Source organism: Dysidea avara, chromosome 1, assembly GCF_963678975.1.
Source record: "Dysidea avara chromosome 1, odDysAvar1.4, whole genome shotgun sequence".
NCBI classification, from domain to species: Eukaryota; Metazoa; Porifera; class Demospongiae; order Dictyoceratida; family Dysideidae; genus Dysidea; species Dysidea avara.
Window position 1 is genome coordinate 64,063,965 of NC_089272.1, and position 22,534 is coordinate 64,086,498.

The 22,534-nt window shown below is 36.2% G+C and overlaps 2 protein-coding genes across 2 annotated transcripts in view; one reads left to right on the forward strand and one right to left on the reverse strand.

Moving 5' to 3' along the window:
• The first annotated feature begins 6,398 nt into the window (after window positions 1–6,398).
• Window positions 6,399–14,513, forward strand: LOC136240886 (uncharacterized). The gene is made up of 11 exons (XM_066031956.1): window positions 6,399–6,462; window positions 7,293–7,488; window positions 9,063–9,320; window positions 9,889–10,032; window positions 10,399–10,491; window positions 11,879–11,905; window positions 11,951–12,013; window positions 12,639–12,743; window positions 13,398–13,502; window positions 14,037–14,095; window positions 14,148–14,513. Exons 3-11 carry the CDS (start codon window positions 9,302–9,304, stop codon window positions 14,214–14,216), a joined length of 684 nt encoding a protein of 227 aa, XP_065888028.1. The 5' UTR covers window positions 6,399–6,462; window positions 7,293–7,488; window positions 9,063–9,301; the 3' UTR covers window positions 14,217–14,513.
• Window positions 14,311–22,534, reverse strand: part of LOC136240877 (inactive tyrosine-protein kinase 7-like) — a 41,916-nt gene continuing 33,692 nt past the window's right edge. Inside the window, exons 12-14 of the mRNA XM_066031945.1 lie at window positions 21,701–21,722; window positions 15,803–16,052; window positions 14,311–14,736 (exon numbers count right to left, since the gene is read on the reverse strand). Of these exons, the coding sequence (XP_065888017.1) occupies window positions 14,668–14,736; window positions 15,803–16,052; window positions 21,701–21,722 (341 nt within the window). The 3' untranslated portion in view covers window positions 14,311–14,667. The remainder of the gene's footprint in view (window positions 14,737–15,802; window positions 16,053–21,700; window positions 21,723–22,534) is intronic.

A 22,534-nucleotide genomic window follows, 5' to 3' on the forward strand; every position in this document is an offset into this window, starting at 1 on the left:
TGTTTGGATGGAAGAAATTGTTTCAGAAGACTCTGGGCATTTTCTACATGTCATAAGTAATGTTCCAGCTTAGTTAATGCTACAGTATACCATACATGCTTCAATTTTTAGACTAGTGTAATTGCACTCAACACAAAAACTGAATCAGACTACTCCGGGGATATTTTGAGTGATCAGGCCATCGTGGACTGCAATGGTAGTCATAGTCATGCACACTACCTTTTCAGCATTGATCTGCTGTGATGTTTTAAGTCAAAGATTATCTCTTTGATGTGATGTTCAACTGCATGTACTAATCATGTCAAACTAGTGAGTCTAGGGGCATGCTCCCTTAAGGAAATTTTTGAAAATATGTGCTTTGAAATGGCATGTGGAGGCTATTTCTTATTGTAACTGCTAATACATGATATGCATGATCAATTGATTAACATAAATGTGAATGATTTAAACCAAGCAGTGCAATGAGAACAGTGGCTATAATCTGTACTGAATGTTCTATTAGAGTATATTACGATGACTGCTCTATTAGAGTATCACGATCTTTTTACAACCTCAAGTAGCTGAAAAGTGATCCTCCAATGCCGGACTGTGTCACCAAGGATTCTGACCCTGCTTAGTACTACAGCCATAAATACTATTGTGTGTGGTACAGTAACGCTGTCTAGTAATGTTTGAGTAGAAAATTAAGGGGTGCCAATACTCAGGCCTGCTCAGCCTGTTCAGTTAAGCATTTTTTTTTACCGAGGAAGCTGCCTCGGTTGCCTCAATGGTAGCTACGCCACTGATACACATAAGATAACTCTGGTTTGTGCTTTATATGTACTCTTGAAATGCATCAGTACCGATTTTGGTAAAACATTGTAGATACAAATAATAAAGACAATTGTTTACAGAAAATCAACATGAAATCGTTGCCAATGTCCATCAAGTTTTTTCTTACTAGAAAAACATTGGGTGACTGTACTATGGCTGTTCCAATCATTGACCACTCTCTGAGAAAAGCTATTCAGGACACTCGGAAATGAGGACACCTGTAGAATCTGGACACCTGATAGCTATTGGTCCCAGGGCATCCCTTAACGTGTAAACTGACCTGAAAAATCAGGACACTTTGATAATCAGGACACCTTGATAATCAGGACACATACACATACAGGTTTCACTGTAACTATTCTCTCCTTAACTTGTTGGTAATTAGCTATCACTTACTGTTATGTAGTACTTCACACTTGCTGCAATGCTACGTAAGTAAAACATGGCAACCCAACATCTATTGATTTTCCTTTGTTAACACTAAACAAGTAGTTCACTTCTCTGTTAACATCCATGTAACATGCATGCATGTATGTAATATACATGTTAGCATGTTAACATACATGTTTGCTATAGTTAGCATGTTAACATACATATTAGAATGTATGTAACATGCATATACTGTTGCCATGGCTTGTAATGTTTCCCTCTGAATGTTATCTATACTATGGTGTTGTCAATATGCTGAGGAAATAGCATGCACTTCACTTCTAAATGAGCTTTGTGTTGTTTCTCATAATGTGATGCGGAATAGCTAATATGGTCAGCCTAACAACTTAAGAGATCACATACCGGTATGGCCAGATTATATAACAATTAGCTAAGCAAGTCTGTTGATGACCATTTAGCTACATATATAGCCAGTTGTGCAGAGTACAGCACATGTTAGCTACATGCATGGGAAGAAAGAGACTGATAAATAGTTTATATGGCTAACTACAAAGCACTGTGTTGCATGTACATGTGTTGAGGAGCTTCCTCATTGAAATCACAAATGAAGGAATGAAGATGTATATAAGTATTTTGGCTAAAACAGCCTGTACACCAAATCAACATACAATAAAGCAATATTTGTCAGTCCAGTACATAGCAGCTTTTGTCATTTAAAGAGCATGATTCAATGTTGTGGGGTCCATGTGTTTATTACATGATGAGAGAAAAAATTACTCTCAACAAATAGGAATGGTACTTGCATAGTTTTAATTTATGTCCTCCTGTAATTCCTGGCCAGAGATGGTGTAAAGAAGTCGTCAACATCAGTGTTACTAAATTGTCAAATGTCTGACATGTGTCACCGCAATGACGATGATATAATGAGACACAATCATGTGAATTAGTAATGTAAACATAATCAAGTGCAGTGTTGTATGTTCAGCATTAATTACATCAGTGCACACTTCGGATCAACAACCAGATGACTGAGATACAATAACTTACAGTAAGGCCAAGTAACAACCAGAGAACTGAGATAGGCAGTAAGGCCATGTAAACAAATAGCTACTTTATCAGTAAATATGAAAATAAACCCCATTCAGTTCAGAGAACTGTATCAATAACAAGCACATAATATAAATTAGTTCAAAGGTATGAATAGCATTGTGAAACTCCTTCTGTGTATTGAGGATAATCTTTGATGTGCATGTATAATACAAAGTGTGTCATTGATATGAATAACGTAATATATCTGTAACCCATTAATTGTTTACAAGGTGTATAGCTATAGAAGCAAGCTACCTCATAAACATGAACCATCATCAGTGATGAAAAGTAGCTAGCTATGTACAAATGGGTAAAAAACCATGACACTATGTGAGTCCTCAGGCAACACGCAGTCACAAACAGTGCCTTATATGGAATCATTATGGGCATTGCAAGGACTACCAATGTATAGAGTCATCACAAGTAATAATATACTTATTTGCCACATCACATGTACTACTACTAGGTCACTAACAGGTAAAGTTTCCTTGGATGCCCACACCTTCACCCATGAGTCATGGTGTAGTCTCCTTCACCCATGAGTCATGGTGTAGTCTCCTTCACCCATGAGTCATGGTGTAGTCTCCTTCACCCATGAGTCATGGTGTAGTCTCCTTCACCCATGAGTCATGGTGTAGTCTCCTTCACCCATGAGTCATGGTGTAGTCTCCTTCACCCATGAGTCATGGTGTAGTCTCCTTCACCCATGAGTCATGGTGTAGTCTCCTTCACCCATGAGTCATGGTGTAGTCCATGAGTCATGGTGTAGTCTCCTGCTGGAGTTAATGTAAACTGTATAGATATGAACAGCCAATAACAACTCCCTGTATGATGTGAGAAATTTTATGCTCATATTGTTCTCAACACTGCCAACTGTATGATTGTTAACTAAGGAAATGTTCAGCCTACCCAGCAGGTATAGGTATCAACCTGAGTGAACCTGGGACACTACAATTTGGTATAATTTATTTGCATGGTCTTAGCTACCCAGATGGTTTGTCCACAAGCTTGATACAAGATGATCTTTATATTAATTATTCCAATCTGGCACAGCTTTCAGTCTACTTCATACAATGTTTTGCGAGCTTTGTTCTGGGAAAGCGAAGGTATGTAGGTACAGTAATGCCATGCAGTCCTTACTTCTACTGGTGTGGGTGATTAGAACAATGATTTGACATGCTTCAGTGCCATCCTGTATCTACTTGCTCTGCTACAAAGTCTGTGTTACCTGTTTGTGCTCCTATATATGTCAGTTTGATAGAATTTCTTGTAGGTATCATTCATGATTAGCGGCCACACCCAGGGGCAGTTTTAGGGGGTTTCTGGGATTTCCAGAAACCCCCTCTGAAATAGTGCACATGATGCCATCTGCTGAAGATTTTTTATTATTACTCACTTGATGAATTAAACATTAATTTTGTTTTTTAGTATTATTGGCCCTTTGGTTGTGTGGTTCCCTTTTAGCAGCACTTGTTAAAAGGAATGAGGTGTTCGTCCAATTGTTGATGGTGAGATCTTCTACCATTTTACCAGTTGTTTGTGCTGTCAGTTTGTGTAACCTTCACTCCCAGATGTTTTCCTTCTTCATGGTCAATTGGATCAGGTTTTGTCGGATCAGGTTTTGTCATCCAGAGATAGTCACAGAGCAACTATTTATACAATCTGTATTCTCTTCCCTTGCTTGTAGTGATGATTTACTTGCTCTGCTTAACATATAAACAGACATGAAGAATGCTTTTATTAAATGTAATCTTTCTTGGCCATGTCTCTAAGGATTTTCTTTAGATTGCTCCTTGGTATACTAATGCTATAAGCAACCCTGCAGTTGAGCTGAGGTTTGGTCACGGGCGTATTCTGGCTTTGCGGTGTCCAACAGGGAGATATTCTGGGTCCAATCCTTTTGTCATTTTCCTTCAATTTCTTGGTTCATCTCATTTAAAGGGTATTAACTCTGAAAGCAGTGGTTTGGAGCTCTTAGGCTCCCCTGTTTGGGGTCCCTCAATTCTTTAACTCTAAAATATCTGATAGATAAATCTTCTGACATTCAGGATGAACTTATTGCTTATGGTAGAAGATTTTCAGGTGGAGTTGTCTAAGTGTTTGCAAGGTGACTCACCTTCTTCCTAGCTCTTTAGGATCTCTTCCTTCGTGTTTTGCTGCTTGGCCATTTGCAGAGATTTTAGCAACCATTTTAAAGCTAGTTTGCCATGAGGTTATTATTGCTCTTCGCTTGTGCTGTTTTGTTTCCTTTATCATTTTTTGTACCTGTGAGTGCCTATTTGCTTTTGTCCAGTTTACTGTCTCCTGGGCTGCTCTCATAGTCGCTTACATTTTCAGCAACATAATGCTCTGGTTTCTGTGGTACACTATGCCTATGCTACAAGATCACTCCAGTGTTCTTTGGGAACATGGTATACAAGTATATCAACCTCTGATGGTTCTTGTCCAGAAGATATTCACTAACCTGATTTTCTTCTTGGTCGTCATTTTATTTTAACAGGTGTACCACTCAATTTGCTTCAGCTGCTTAGTGGCTGCTGGTGCTGGTGAAGAAGCTAAGGACAACCAATTTTTAGAGGCTAGCTGCACTAGAATAGAGGAAATTTTATCCTTCTTGTATGGTGGCATAGTTGTATAGACTAGCTAACTATACATTCTTTAACTTACTTTGTTTTATAATTTTATATGCAGATATAAGGAAATACAGTAGAAAATATTAGAAATATAAATCAATTGTGGGTGGAGCTCCATAGTGCTAAGGCACTCAGGAGAAAACTGTGATTCTATTCTAATATCTTTATTCTAACCCTTAACACCTTTGTGCTATAAAGTCTTAAGAAATAAACTACTATCCATTTGGTTCCACATGGGCTACTTTAAGATAATAAGTCACTCTCTAGAGTCCCTTGGATACATATACAATTGACAAGGAGAAAACATCCTGATCGCCTGGCAGACTCCTGTAAGCGTTCGAGCATTAATCAGATGGCTGCAGGTTCAAGGCTGCCTAGGTCCAGTCATGGATTTTTCTCCTTTCTCCACTTTTTCAAACACACTTTCTGTAACAACTTTAAACAGGCTGTAGGACCAGGTGTCCTACAGACCTTCAGTACTTGTGCTGTAAAGTCTAAAACATAAAGTTTTTTGTGTTACAATAGTAAATCATAGGTTGTTGTACTTTTTTCTACAAAGTCACAAGTAGCTATACAGTATAACGAAACTTATTATGAAAGGTCCTATAGCTAGCTATGCATTAAAAAGTCAACAAAGTTGTTTTTAAATATGTACAGTTATCACATGTATGCCATGCATGCAAAAAGTCAATAATGTGTTAAAATTAATACACTTTATCACATCATACAATTTAATACATCAAATTCGGTCACACGATCTAGCTCTTTGATGTATAGATCTAGAACACTTAGCTAATTGTATACTTTTGGCTAATTAATACAACGCATCTTACAATTAAAATTATTGTGACACAAATTATCAGCAACAAAACATTATTACAATATGTGTCACAATTATCAATTGCAAGCTGCTTTTATATAGCTAGCTACATTATTGTGTGATTAAGTGTATTGCTAAAAACTTGACTTTTTAATGCAAGTATCTCTCATTGTAGCTACCTGTAGAAAAAAGCTACTTATGATTCATCACTATGAGATAAATAAAGTTAACCCCACCCACAATATAATTAATATTTCTACTAGCTTAGCCGGCAATATTTCTTACAATATCTCTAAGTAGTAACTCTCTAGGTATATCTAGGTACAGTAACTATACAACCAGTATAGCTAGCTACTATAGAATTAATTTTAGTATAACAGCTGAACTGCACGTGTCTTGTGCATTAATTACTTCCTGCATTGATGTAATAATTTAAGTCGTCCTCGTTGGTTTCAGCCCTATGGTTTCAGAGACAAGAATAGTCTCGTACCCAGACCCTATTTTCTCGGGGGTGGCTCTTATCGATTAGAGATTGTAAAAATAAAATAAAAATAAACAAATTAGAGATTCGGTAAGCATCAGCCCAAATCACAATCATATAAGGGCGTTTTCCGAGGTGGGCGCTTATAATCTCTAATCGATAAGCACTACCCCCGAGGAAATAGGACCACGCACTGGGAAAGGGTACTGAAGAATTTGATACTCCACAGTGTCACAGTAAGCTGTTAGTAGATACCGTATAGCGGAAAATTTTGGCGGGAGAAAATTTTGGCGAATTTGGCGAGCGTGCATTGATTCGCCAAAATTTTACTGGCCATTTTTCTAAACACTGAAAGTGTAGTAGACGCTGTTCATCAGTGGGTGAATATTGTTACAGCGGTGAGTGGTTAGTCTTCCTATCCCATTGAATACAGTATGGTTTTAGACTACTAATAGCTCAGGCAGATGGGCAATTCAGCTCAGTGCCTTCGCTTCGCTTGCCATGCGCGTTCCAGTGACTTAGCGAGCTAGTGCATTTTGTTTTAATTACAGCTAGCTCCCAAGCTAGCTATTTGCATAAGAGCGCGTCGATTCGAATGAGAGGCATTGAACTGTAGTACTTCGTCCGTAAACATCGCAAAGCTTCGTCTCCTACGCAGTCAGATTAAAATTGCGTAGGCAAAGTAATGTCATACATTCGCCAAAATATTATTCGCCAATTTCTGCCAATGATCAATTCGCCAAAAATTTCTCCCGCCAATATTTTCCGCTATACGGTATGCATGTTCGGTGGCGCACGCCCCTAGAAACGGTCGCCTCCAAAGTTGGTGCGCGAGGCCATTCACTGTGATTCTACTATATACGTAGTTATCTACAGGATGGTGTGTCGTGCGAGGAAAAAAATGTCCACTCTTTATCCGTTGTTTGCAGCACTTTGCTTGTTTCTTGTCAGCCCGCGCTCAGCGGCTCTATCTTGTTGCAGGAAGTTAATAATAAGTGAACGACTAAGTATTTCTTGTTTTGGTAACCCTAATGATGACACGTGTTATGGTGGTAATAACTCCCAGGCAAGACGGGAGACGTGTTACAGATGGAGAAGAAATGATGAGGTATTGAACTTCACTGTTCCTGAATTGGAGATCCGCGAAGCAACCTCGCCAGCAGCGCTAACCGATTACGGTGTTTACTCTTGCGGCAGCTGTGATGACAACAAGGAACTGTTTACAACAACAACTGTGTACCCCGCACAGAGTTGTTTGAATGGTAAGCTCATGCATGACCATAGAGTGCTAGCTACGGTATGTAGCAAACTGCTAGCTACTATACTTAGCTAATCAGTGTTATACAGCTAAGGGTTAGGGTTTATAGATATTTACCTATTGTCTTGTTTATAACTGTAGAGTTTGTTTTTGTAGTTGTGTTATACATTTGTATAGCTATTGTAATATCTCCAGCAAGGAAGAACGGCTTTAGTCGGTTGTGTGGAGTTAAAAATATCAATCTAGCTATCTATCTATCTTAGCCCTAACTTTAAAGTGCTGTAGCAGCAAACTGTTTCTTAATCAATGTTATAGTGTAGCTACAGCTAAGGCACTTGAAGGAGTAGTGTGAAAGAATTTCATTACATGTGGCAGTAGCTATAGCTACTGAAAATGTAGTAGCTAGTGATGATTATGATTAAATACAGGTAAAGGCATAGCCTGTATACCCAATCAATGCAATAATTGATTCCATCAATCATGCAGTAGCTTAGCTGTATGGTTGGCTACTTCTTTAGCTATATGCATACTGCTAGATGAGCTGCACAATTGCCCACCACCAGAGCTACAAGATACTGACAATTTGTACAACTGAAGTTATAGTACCGGATGGTAAATTTCCATTTTAACATGAGTTCTAAGATGACGTTCAAGTTCCACCCTTATTTATGTTAACTGAACCAAAGCCCAAGTGACTATAGCTATACTGTGACCTATAGTGGCTTAGTTTCAAATGTGTATGCATCACCTATTAGCTAGCTCTATGCTATTTCCAAGAGATTCTTTTATACCTGTCATGTGTAACATACATAACACATTAATTTAGTTGACAACATTTTTTTTCAGTAATATCTAACAAATACAATGTTTATCGCACATATGTATAGCTACTTTCCATAATATTTTGTTTGCTAAAGTAGAAATTGCACTAAAAATCTCTATTTAGGCTAATAATATCTTTTAGTTTCAGTATAGCAATGTGTTTTCATATCGTCAACATCAGGAGGAATTTATTGAGCAACTGCATGTTATACAGTCATACCCTAAGGTTTTGACTTTCTTACAACTATATACCCATTGACATGTGACTCGGATATGAAATGTATCACTAAATTTGTTTAATCATTAAAATGTAGTTATATAAACATCGTGGGAGTGAGTCCTTTTCACTTTCAAAAAAACAGCAATACTCTTAAGATCAAAAGCTTGCAAGATTTCTATTACCTGCACTGCAATTATAACAAGTACAGTGTTACTGTATCTATAATCAGGGATTGCATTAGGGGACTAAAAAGGTGACTTTGAGCCAAGTCAACCTGTATATGTAGAACAAATATAGTGTAAAGTTACATATGCACGCATAATTATAAGGCTAAATTAAACACTGCAGATAGTTGAATGCTTGTGAAAGATTTTAGTCCACACTTGATAAGTCAGGTACATTAGGATCACTGACAAAATCTACATTTTACCACATGTATAAGTGTTGTGCTTAAATTGATGTTCTGTACAATTAAAACATTGTACAGGTTCTAGAATATTAAGTGTTTATCATCACATTATCTATTATTGTTCTAGGAAATTGTCCTCTGGAGTTTGTTAAGGTTGTCATATCACCATTCAACACTACACACATTTATATCGATTGTGAATTAAGTATTAATGTGTCATTTCGCTGTTATGTTACTGGAGGTTCCTCCAGCCCTCATGCAGTAGGCCCACAAAGAAAACCAAGTGATGTAACCAAATACCGATGTGTTTGTGATTATCACTGCAGACAGAATCTGCAAGGGGTAGACATTGTGTCTCACGTTGAAATGTTTGATCCTACAACTGGTAAGGCTATGTACACAGATACAAAGTTACCGCACTGCATGCATAAAAAACAAGAGTTTGGCTTGATTATGGTTTGTGCTGAAGCAAATTTATCAACTTTCGTTTAACACAATCAACAATCAACATTGACTGCTGCATAGAGGACAAATTGATCAAACTTGGCAGTCACACAAGTTTAAAAGTTACATCAAACTTCCTAGCTTGATTTGTAAAACTTTCCAACACTTCGTATGAAGGAGATGTTCATTTTTCATTGGCTTTGTATGGTAGGACTAGACGTGCCATTATTGTTACCATATACATTCCTGTATGGGAACATTTAGTACTGTGATCTGATTATATAAACAGCCATGCTATTTTATATAGGTTCATGATAGTTACACAGCTGGCTACTGTAGACATAATAATTTTATAGCTATAGATTTTGATTTCAATTTTGTAAATTAGCTGCAAGTATATTATTGAATTCCTGTGAAAGTTTGGAAAATGTGTTGAGTATAATGTTATAAGAAATCAAGCATTACTGTTGTAGTGAAAAATTATTGTCACTATAATATATTTCTTGTAGCAGCTGCAACTACTTCAATCATGGCCATACCAATAGTCACTTCAGTGATTACATCAGCTTTGTCCACAGTCACTTCTACATCCACCAGTGTATATACTAAATCATCAGATGTTATTACACCAACCAGTCCAACTCGTCAAACTGGTTAGTGAACAACTCAGTTGGTACACCAGTTTATCCAGTCTGTTGTCCTGTATTTAGTCATATTATACACAATGCAATGAAAGTAGTTTACCAAGAGCTCATAGTATCCTACCACATACAAATGAATGAAATACATGAAGCCATCAGCATAACATTTGTATTGTATGTGTTAAGGTTAGATGGTTTATATTCACTATGGCTTTGTACAGGCTATAGTGGATACTCCCTGTATTTTATTCTTTACTTTATGAACTAGGTTTCTTTTCATACTCAAAATTGCTGAGGGTAAAGGATTTGGCAGACTGTTGTATTACATACGTATATACACTACATCTGTTGATAATGTGTTTGTTTGTTTGCACACAGACCACCACCACGATTCTACAGCCATTAGTGGTCAAGCTATTGGAATCTTCTTTGCAGGTGTCATAATAACAAGCATTATATTCCTAATAGCAGGTACTTACCTTAGTGGTTAGTTGTATACTTACTGTAAAATATATACGTTTCATCACAACTAATAGCTGCTAATTAAAAGAAGACATGTTGAAAAAGGGAAGACAATCTCTTCTAAATTTTCAGGCTTATACCATTATTTTAAACATACAAAAAAATGGTTTTTGATACTTTAAACACAATACATAATACAGTAGAACTCCTGTTAGGCCACGACAAGTTAATTATATGTTTCTGGTTCACTTCCTGGTCATTTTTGGTAAATAAATTGTACAATCACCATACAATAATTTATAATATTTTATCTCCATTGAAAGGTTTTCATGTCTTGTAAACACTCTTTCCTTATAAAGATGCACTAACTTATTATTTGTTTTTCTTTATAATTCGAAAACTGTTATGTCAAATGTAGTGTACCACATCCAAAAGTTGCAAAAAAAAAGCCCAGTCACTTGGTCAATTTTTGGAAATTGGTAGGACCAGAAACATATAGTTAACTTTGCATAGCCTTATTTGAACTATTTGGGGGAAGGGTGTTTGTGTAATTGAAAAGTACATAACAATTGAACATCCATACATTTATATACAGAGCTTTGCTCAATTATATTACTCTAATAAAGCATACACTTGTTGACAAAATACTCTAATAATATTGAGCAGTCAATTTGGCATTTGGATATTCAAATGTTCAGTTATAGTGTAGGTGTATGAGGTTCCATTTCAGCATTGGTAAAAGTCAGGAATTGCCTCAGCAGTAGGGATGAGCCTATTTTGCTTTTTTTCCACCTATTTTTCATTCCAGCAATTCTTTTATTTCTTGCATATTTTGCTCAAAATTTTTCTATTTTGCTGAACATCAGTAAAAATTAATTGCAGAATGTCAAGCTTACAAACGTGTGTGACTGCTCTATTAGAATTTTTTACATAGTGACTGCTCTATTAGAGTAGTGACTGCTCTATTAGAGTATCTCGATCTTTTTCATATAAAATGGCCATTCCTTGGTGCCCATTTTTCCAATTTTCCACCTATTTTTCCAGCGTTTTGCTCTTTACTTTTACCAATGTATTTTTCCAAAATTTTGCCAGCAAACCTACTCAACAGTAGACACATTATAGTTGCTCCCTCTTCCGATTCTAAATTGGTTTATCATGAAGATGTTATTAGCTACACCCAAGAGTGTTTGTGTGTCAGTTAACATACTAGTTTCTCAAACATGGTGCAGGGTATTAGTTTGACGTCAGTATCAAGTTCTGTAGTAAACTAGGTTAACTATTAGAGTACAGATAAGACTCACATCACTGTCTACCAGTGATGTATATTGCTTGTGTTGGAGCTACCACTGTACTGTATGTATGCAATAAATGATGCACATTAATTTTTCTGTTATAGGTGTACTATTTCTACGACGAAGAAGAAGTAAGTTTTCACTGGTAGGCATTTATAGTCAGTGTCTAGTAACAGTTGCAGATGAGAGAAGGAAGATGACAACACAGCAAAGTGGTATATCAGTTATAGTTCCAAAAGGTTTGAAGCTACAAATGGCAATTTTAGCAGGGACCTAGGGGAAAATCACATAGGCAGGTCCAGACAGTATTAGGAGCAAAAATTAAAGCTATGTATATGTGACTGGATTTGTACTTTCACACACAGAATTTGACCCAGTTTTGTAAACTTTGAAATTTCATAACTTATTTATCATTACATAAAATTTTCCATCACATGTTACAACATTTGGCTACATTTAAAGAATTTAATCAGTATTTAAGCGGTAAAGTTTTGTAAACTTTATTTGCTGATATGTAAAATGTGTGAAAAGGTATCTTTTACAAATCTGGTCACATAAAAGTGTGTACTAATAAAATATTACTGGTAGACATCTGATTCAAGCTATAATATACATCAGGATCATACTCAGGTCATGAAAGTTTTACAATGGCTATAGTAAGAAGTATAGTTCTTTACTGCTTAGTGACAGTTCTGCTAGTAATCAGTACTACATAACTGCTTTATTAGAGTATTGTTATTAATGATGTAACTATATCATTGTGAATCACCAAGAAAGTTCTGGTCTCATTTTGCAATCACAATGTATCCTCAACATATTAACCTATCATATCCAGGGGATTCAACTAATATGTGTTGCTTATAGTTGCTAATAAGAAAGAAGCAGAAGTTAGCATTGAAGTAAGAGAAGGACAGGCTGTGGTCAGGTACCACCAACCACCAGGATCACCATCTAATAATAGTATCCATTGTAAGTGTAGTATACCATATAAAGTGTTGTAAGTAGCATATCATTACCTACATGAGGCTACTAAAAAAGGACTACATACAGGAAGTGAAAATCTTATATTTGCATTGTTTAGAACTAATAGGTACATTGTGTGCCTTTTCAGACTATATTGTATATAGCAATGATGCCCAGTCCAATTATACTTCATAATATATAGTCCTATTGTTGACTGCCTTATTAGAGTATTTATATGTGCTCTGCTGTATCTATATAGGAATAATTATGTGTGCTATCTTAGTGTATGTTCATTTCTTAATCTATTATACCCCATCCTGGGGTTGGAGAGATTTTCCTTTCTTTTCTGTTTCACATTATTAGGCGTAATGTCAAATGTTTAAGTCGTATTAGGTGCAGAACGCTATAGACCTTCAGTGCTGGACACTGTAAAGCAGTAATAACAATAATTATATTGGGTAATCACCACAAGCCCATAAGTTACTAATGGAAAGTATTAGATTATATTTTGTTGTTTAATAAAATTATTTATTTGGCTCAACCCAAATACATGTCCATTTGGATGACAACATACACATCAGATAAGTGTTGCACAATGAATATAATGTTATATGGTACATTCTATATTGCATGCTATCAAAATTATCGATTGGTGTGCAGCCCAATGTGTAGAGGATCCAGCACCACAGCTACACACATTACAACCTGCAAGCTCAAACATTGACATCTCTGATGATACAGTATCCAACATTGATCACCTAAATGGTAAGCTCATGTTGCGGGCTTGCAAAGAGCCTTCCATACATGCAACCCTTTTCCCAAATCCAACAATCTACAACAGGACAAAATAGGTGAAGGTTAATATCCATCACTCAGAACTACAAACGTATATGCACAAAGATCTCTTTTTGCAAAGCTGGTCACATATTAGTGATGCCACGATATGAAAATTTTAATATCACGATAATCACAATATCATGGGACTTAGTAATATATTAAATGAATTGAATATGTTAATGTTTTCACAGGACAAGTGTTATTCAATCAATTTATAACAATGATTTTGACAAAGTTGACACTTACGTTTTATGCATCATCAGAGGATATTTTGCAAATATCAAGTCACTTTTCACTAAATAAGTTGCTTTTATATCATGATATAGGTTTTCTCTATCACAATTATCATGCAATGCAATGCTTCTATAATGATTATCGCAATATACAATATATCGTGGCATCACTATCACATACAGTACGTGAAACTATTTTATCATACACTATATCTATTTACTACTCCAGAGCGTCCCCAATCAATAGTTGATGATACTATAGTACCTTCAGGAGATGTGACAACACCGGTAATCATGTTAACAAACATACCCCTATATGAGTAGCTGTGTGTGTCTACAGGAGCAATGTACCCACCCAAGAAATATGGTGACATACCGGAGAAGAACCTTCAGTAATGGCCACACGTAACTAGTTATGAACATCATCACCAAAACTAGCAGACAATGTCACACACACACCTCCATAGCCACATTACACATCACTATAGCTACTTAATGCTGTATTCAATAAATAACACACTTTGCTAGATAAACTACCTCACTCAACATGTACAAGGGTATACATACTATGGACATATTGCAATATTAACTGTACAATTCCTGCCTCTATCATAAATAATCATATTGTGTGTTATGTATTGGCACGTGTGTATGGCAAATGCTTATAATATATAATATATATCAAGGTAATAAAAGTACAAAACATTTTCCTATAATAACAAACTGCTGATGGTAGCTACAACAATAGAAAATATTAGAGTTTATAATAAAAGTTGCAAACTGCCACACTGTTGTGTATATCATTGATTTGATTGTGAAAATGTGTTGGTAAGCACTAATAAGGAGAATGTATGGTTATGCTATACAAATTGTCCATCACTAGACAAAAAGTCATCATATCTCGGTTGTTGCATTCCATCAGTCATGTCCTATATAAACAACACATTATTATAATTCTACTGTTCTGTTATAAGGGCAGTGAGGCACTCAACCTATTGTAATTGTGTGATCCTAAACACATTTACCATCATTCTAATTAATACACACCACCAATCACACTTGTAGACACTACAACAACTACGCCACTTTCTATACAGATGCTAACAGCATTATGGAGTGAACCCGAGAAATGACAATTGGCTATGTCAAATGGAAGTGTTTAAACTACTTATGGCAGACAAGCCAAAGCTGACTGCTGTATTTCATTTTGTGACCACTCTTAAAGTGCTAAATTTCTTGTATAACACAAGCAAGATGATGGTATAGAGGGCCGTCTACAACCTCAGGTAAAGAATATGTGTCAACCTCAGGAATAGTGTTGAAATCTATGGTGCTTAATAAATCCACAATTGCACCCGTACATCTTTTTTTTTTTTAGCCAATTAGTATCTAGTTGCCTTCCTCACTGCTATAATATTTCCCAGGTTTAGTAACATGCCTTTCTATCACTACCTGATGTAGAACTACGATTACATAAACTGCTCTATATGGTAAACAGAGAACTGTTTTTTAATACTGGATACTTAGGAATAACCTTTAAGACCTTTGGTTGCCATCTAGAGCTGTTTTAAGAAAAGGAAATTTCAGATAGACAAGTGACATGTGTGTAATTTGCTAGTGATGGAGTAAAAGATTCTGCTGCAGAACCTATGAGTGATGACATTTTCACATTTACAGTACTCCCTCCCAGACCAAGACATGTTCAGATAACCAAGAAGTTTGGATAATCAAAGCCCATTCTTACAGATCCCTGCTCCAATACTCTAATAGAACATACATCTTAGACAAAATACTCTAATAGAGCAGTCATCTGTACTGTTTGAATAACCAAGTGTTAGAATAATAAAGGTTTGTATGATTGAGGGAGCACTGTAATTCGTTACTCCTAAGTATGATGATACATCAAATCTGTACCGCACACACACACACACGCGCGCGCGCACACACACACACACGCGCGCGCGCACACACAACACACTACATCCAATTACACACCTGGTTAGTAAGGGCACTTGTAGAATTATAGTTATACATGTGAGCTTTAGAAAGGTCAACGTTTGAAACCTTTTGCATCTCCATCATACTGCCACCATATGGTACAGGAGTATGTGCAGCCACAGAAGATGGATACTCTGGTGTGGGCTTGTATTCTGGTGGCCTGATGGGCCTTGGGGCAGGTAAACTTTCATATTGTGGATTATAGGGTTGATCATCATCTTCTTCATCTTTCCCACGAGGACCACCACTACAGAGAACAATGAGAAGAAATGATATACACTATATCACCACTATATCACATCACTGCATGTATGTACGTATGTACTGTATGTACGTATGTATGTATGTATGTATGTATGTATGTATGTATGTATGTATGTATGTATGTATGTATGTATTAGGGCTGAAACAGATATCCGTATTATCCGGATATCCAGATAGTGATTTGATGCCATCAGGATAATTTCTAATAATTTGAAGCAATTTTATGTTAATGTTTCCTTGATCCAGTTAAACATTATTACAAACTTACTTAATCTTCATTTAAGTGTTATGTTTTATTCTAAAGTACTAGTAAAACAAACATGTTCACAACAAAATAAACAATGCTTTTATAGCAAGTGATGATGTCACTATCCGTAGGATATCTGGAAAGATTTTGTTCAGGATATCCGGATAGTAAAAACTACTATCCGTTTCAGCCCTAGTATGTATGTATGTATGTATGTATGTATGTATGTATGTATGTATGTACGTACGTACGTACGTACGTATGTATGTATGCTAGAGCTGGGAGATAATTTTGATAAAAAGATTATCGAGATACCTAAATGACCTATAGTAATTAAGATAACAATTTACTTATCAAAATAATAGTATATCTCTGTAATCTATTGTATACCAACCACACTGAGATGGAAAGCTTGAGGAAAAGTTGGGGCAGTGATAAAATTACTGACTTAATTGAGAATAATACACCACGGCAAGTCAACAAATACGTATGAAAACTGAATACTACGCAGTGCTATGACATTACTCCATTATCAAGATAATATCGATTATCAAGATAAAATGGTTGTCACTTATCAAGATATAGGTTTTACTATTACCACACAACCCTAATGTATGCATGTATATACATACTTAGACTATGGTACAGCTCATTTAGAGGGTTACTAAATCACTTAGTCACCTGACATGCTCATTTAGTCACCTACACATGTTCATTTAGTAACCCGCCCTCAGGAAATTTTGTACATGATAAATAATTATAACACGAAAGGCACACTGCAGTACTTGATAATACTGTAATAGTCTTCTTCTCCGTGTTCCACAAATAATTCTGGACAAATAGTAGACTAAACAGCATATGTACTGTAGCTCTAGCTGTTACTTTGGTTACCTGTTGAATAATTATTTTCGTGGGCGCTGTAAGGACTTCAGGCAGAACCCGTTCTACTGTTCTGCATTGCTCTTTCACCCCACCCTAATGCTCTGGCTATAAAGGTACGTACTTTAAACCATAGTCTAAATAAGTTAGACACCGCGACCAACGGGAACTAAGCGATTTAGTGATCCCTCTGGCCCTTAGTAGTGCCCTCGCTGTGCTCGGGATGCTGCAGCCTTGGGTTGCTAAATTGCTTAGTTCCCTTGGTCTTGGTGTCTAACTATTATTTAGACTCTATTTAGGTTGTTTGGGGTGGGTAATAAATCTCATATACTCGACCTTGTTTTCTAATATACTCACGCCTTCAGGCACAATATAACATATGCTCATAACTAGGTTTATCCAATCAGTATACATTTTTCACTTGCAGTGATGTAACGAGGGCGCTTATTTTGTCACGTGAGCATGCATAGTTGCCATGGCGCTAGTATTATCGTAAGAAAACCAGCTGCTTTTGCCGAGCCTACAGCAGAAACAGCCGTGGATGAGGTAAGTAATCTGAGTGTAATGTGAAATAGAGTCTAAAGCAGTTATTCGGGCACAATGTGGAGTCTATGAAATTTATAAACCCAAAGGCCTGGGCTGCACATGAGCGAAGCGAGGGCGCTACTAAGGACCTGAGGGTTTATAAATTTCATAGACTCCACACTGTGCCTGTATATACGCTATATCTAAAATAACGAAACAATCAAATTGTAAGTATTTATTGAATATTTATCAGGAAAAAATACCACTGTAGATATTGTAGGAGACAGTCACATTAGGATGTGTACATGATCACGAGTTGCAAATTCTGTTACTGGTACAAAGCTGCTTATTGCATAAGATGATTTGGCTTAAAATTGTGACAAGCAGTTATTCATTTACAGCATTAACACTCGGAACTACAATTGGTATATTATTTGTTTGTAGATTATTTTTGAGCACTCAACATTCCATTCAAGCCATTTCTATACATTTAGTAGAAAACAAAGTTATACACTTAGTTTGTTCATTAGGAAAATGATGAGGAAATTAATGTAATGCGTAAATACTTAAAGTTTTCAATTGTGGGTTTTAGTTCACAGTTGTGGTATAATTCTAGCAAATTATTTTGTAACTATACCCTTATAATACACTTGCTTACCACAGCAAACGTTGTGGTAAGACAGTGTATTATAATGATATTCCTGTACAACAAGAGTGACAATTATAGTCTAGTAAGAGATAGATGAATGATACATTGGATAAAAGGTTAGTTATTACTTGTATGCAGTTTTCGGTAACAAATCAATGTCTATTTTACTAGTCCGACAACATAATATATACAGAATCCCACAATCACATATATCAAACACAAAATACTAAAGATATGTGCATATAGGAACAAAAATAAAATAAAAGGTGGCATTGTTGGAGGATTTAAACTAGTGCATAAACGAATGTACTGCATTTGTTTGATGGTTCGAAGGGTGCATTATTCGAACGACATAAGCAAAGTTTGAATTTCATGCATGCACAACCTGTGGTGATATTGGCAAGCAGAATACTGCAAGAATCCGACTGCTCATCATGTCATGAACAGTTTTTGCCGTGGGCAGTTACACTTGAGACACTAGAAAGTAATGGAAGGTGGTTGTAGGCAAAGCCATTAGGTGTCTGGCAAGTCAATTAGCTCGCATCGCACAAGTGAGCACGCCCACTGATAATCGAGAAGTACAGTTGGGACAAGCTGTAGAGGAAGAACATTCATGAGCTGTGTACTGCTGTAAGGTTTTTAAACAGCAGCTACATCTTGTTGTGTGTTTTCTCCTGCTGCCAAATCTTGTTAAACAGACGAATAATATTGTCAACACGAGAAATACCATTTGCCAAAGGAAGCCAGAACGACGACTATTAATTGTTTAATGAATTGAGCTACAATACACTCAAAATTATGCCAACTGCAGAATATCTAGCTGACTGTAGCTTTAGCTACATACAATGTTCACCAAAGCTTTGAATGATACACTCAAACCCTCGAAGTGTAAAATCGGCATTTGTTTATGCACTAATTTAAACTTTGAGTAGCGCAATGGTGTGTACTATAAAGAAATAGGTGCAGTTAATTCTTTAACTGCTACAAATGGTTGACGCTACATAAGGTACTCCAAGTACAAATTCTAATGCGCTTCCACTTCTATTATGCGTTTTATAGTACTACGTAAGTGCTTGCCCTCAAATGGGCGTACCCACAGAGGTTTCATTTCTGATCTTTCGTGCATTATTGTGGGTTTGTAACATAATAACGTAAAGTTTTTCCTACCAGAAAAGACGAGTTCAATGAATCCTTGAGTGGATAGTCACGTTTTGAAGTTTACTGGATTGCTATCAATATGCTATGACAGTCAAGGATGACCATCAGCCATTTTTTAGAAATGTGGTGTGATTCACTCATGTATATATGCATGCATGACACAAGATTCGAAGAAACCAGCCAAAGAAATGATCACTCAGTAAGGATACTGTTTAGAATAGTATTATGGATTGTATTACTTGTCTCTTTTACAACTGACAACTTATTTTAGCTGTTTTTACTGTATTTTTTTAATCTTGTAATCACTTTGTGGTTTTATTTACATAAACAAAAACAACCTAGTTGAGGTCCTTAGTCTATAGCGATTACTTAGATGGTAACTAAGTAGTTTAGTGTACAGTGAAGCTTGTATAGTGCAATTTGTTGCGGACTGTATGGTCCCCCAGAAAATTTAGCGGTGAAAGGGATTTATTAATAGTACGTACAAGTATATGATTTTCAGAATACAAAAGGCTGTGAGTGTGCCTGGTTTAAATATGGAAACCAAGAAAAGGTGAATTGTCTTGTATTATTTTACTAACAAATTTCCATTATTATCATATCATTGGTATTGACATCATTGTAGTCATACCTTTGACTTACAGTTTCTTTAAACCCAAAGACCTATTTTCATAGCTTCCTGTATCACATATATTATAATGATAATTAGGGCTGGGACGAAGCTACGAATGTTTCGGTGGTTCGAAGCTTAAGTAAACTTCGAATTTTAATAGTATCCTTCGAAGCTTCGTAATGCACTCATTGTTTACGAAAGAATTACAAATAAACGTCGTTGTCTTTATTGCAGCTGTTTATTGATCTTGCGCGATCGATGTTCATCTCTTCGCGAGTGCCATGCCCACTTTTTAAACCATCGCAGTTTAGCTTGCTACCATAGTTATAATCTTGAAACACCTTATAAAGTGATAGATATTGCAGGAAAACATCCGATTAGCCATTGGTTGGTATTTACCTATGCATGATTGCAGTATAGCGGACACGCCCATTTGCAATTGATCAATCGCGTCATTCAGTACTGCTGCTATGCACTTTCCAAATGCTTGCAAACTTATTAAATAGGACTAGAAAGATAAAACCCAAGAAGGATGTTAGTAAGTACAAGAAAACCTGTAACTTGAAAGCTAATACCGAAGCTTCGAAAGTTCGAACATTTTACAAGCGAATATTTGAAGGTAAATTTCATTATTCGTCCCAGCCCTAATGATAATCTTTGCAGTTACCATAATAAAGTGTCACATTCAGTACAACTAGTGACATGCAACAATTACAACTTTGACTAAAATGTGACCGTATCAGACATGGGACCAAGTACATTTTAAAGTACTTAAGTAAAGTACAAGTACTTTTGAATTTTCCAAGTATAAGTACAAGTACTCTGGCGACAATCAAGAGAGTACTCAAGTAAAGTACAAGTACATTTTGCTGTAGCGAAATGTACACTTATTCAGTGAATTGTAGTATGTAAGTGTACCTAGTGGGGTTGGTACTTTCAGGTTTTTGTCAACTATTCACTCTCTTAAACACTTAAAATGAATGCACTAACTTTAGCAGCAGCATTGTTCTTATTTGCCAGACTGTGTACAAACTACGTACAATGTTTGAAGTACTTACAAGTACTTAAGTACTCAAGTACATACAAGTACTTAGCAAAGTACTTGAGTATAAGTACAAGTACACTGAGGAAATTAAGAAAGTATTTAAGTAAAGTACAAGTACAGTAGACCCTCGGTTATCCGGCCCCCGTTTATCCGGAACCTCGATTATCCGGAATTGAAAATGACTGTTCTATTAGAGTATTTTGAGTATAGGTGTGCGTTCTATTAGAGTATTTCAACGGAGCTCTGTATATAAATGTATGGGCTTCAATTATCCGAACTATTCACTTATCCGAACACTTTTATCATTTCCTGAGAACAAAGGGGTTCGGATAACCGAGGGTCTACTGTACTTTCAAATCTGTACTTAAGTGTACTTAAGTATAAGTACTCATGTACTTGGCCCCATGTCTGGACCGTATCCCACTTGTTTTGATTTTTTGGAAGTGGCAGATTGAAATGTGCATACTTGTAGTATTACAGCATAATATTTTGTATGATGACACAACATGACTTACTTTTGCGAGACTTCATATTTATCTGTAGGTAAACAAATAAACAAGCCAATTATTACATTAATAATATACTACTACACATTGTGTGCACACATTGTGTATTTCATACAACAAAACAACACAAAGGATTGCTTTTTAACATTGACTAAGTATGTAGGAAAGTGCCCCTATCTGTTGTTTGCAAGTACGTATCAAGTATCTGTATTGCTGTGACCATCTCATCAAAATTTTGTATAGTTAACATAATTTGTTTTGTTTTTTTGCTTTGTTTCTCTCTAGCTCTTTCTAACTAATACTTAGAAATTTCCCCTAGACAAAGCAAGCAAAGAGCGAAAATATGTTAAGTGCATGGCAAACTGTTACTGTTAGTATCAAGCTTCATCTGGCTGTTCAAGTTGATGGCGTCCACACCATGACATTGGTGTATCAAGTAGCTACCATGCCTAGATACATGCCAAACTGGTGGTCCAGAAAGTAAGCTAACAAATGGCAAACTGTGGATGCTAGCATCAAATGTTACCCTTCACAGCACAAGTAAGTATTCACTTTACTGCAATATCTAAGTGATTATAAAAATATTACTTCTAGTGAGTTAACTTTTTTGTGATTATGCAACACTCATGAAGTAGTTTACATATGACTAGTAAACCCAGGAGAGGAGCTTCTATGGGTATGACCATTTCAGTATAGGCACACTACCATTGATAGCAAGTCCAATATACATTCTACATGTAAGTTATATTGCTTGGTGCACTGTGATAGTTAATGAATTAAATAAGTTACAATCTGTTTACACGTTTCATCAGGCACTTTACTGCAATGTATTTTGCTTTTAAA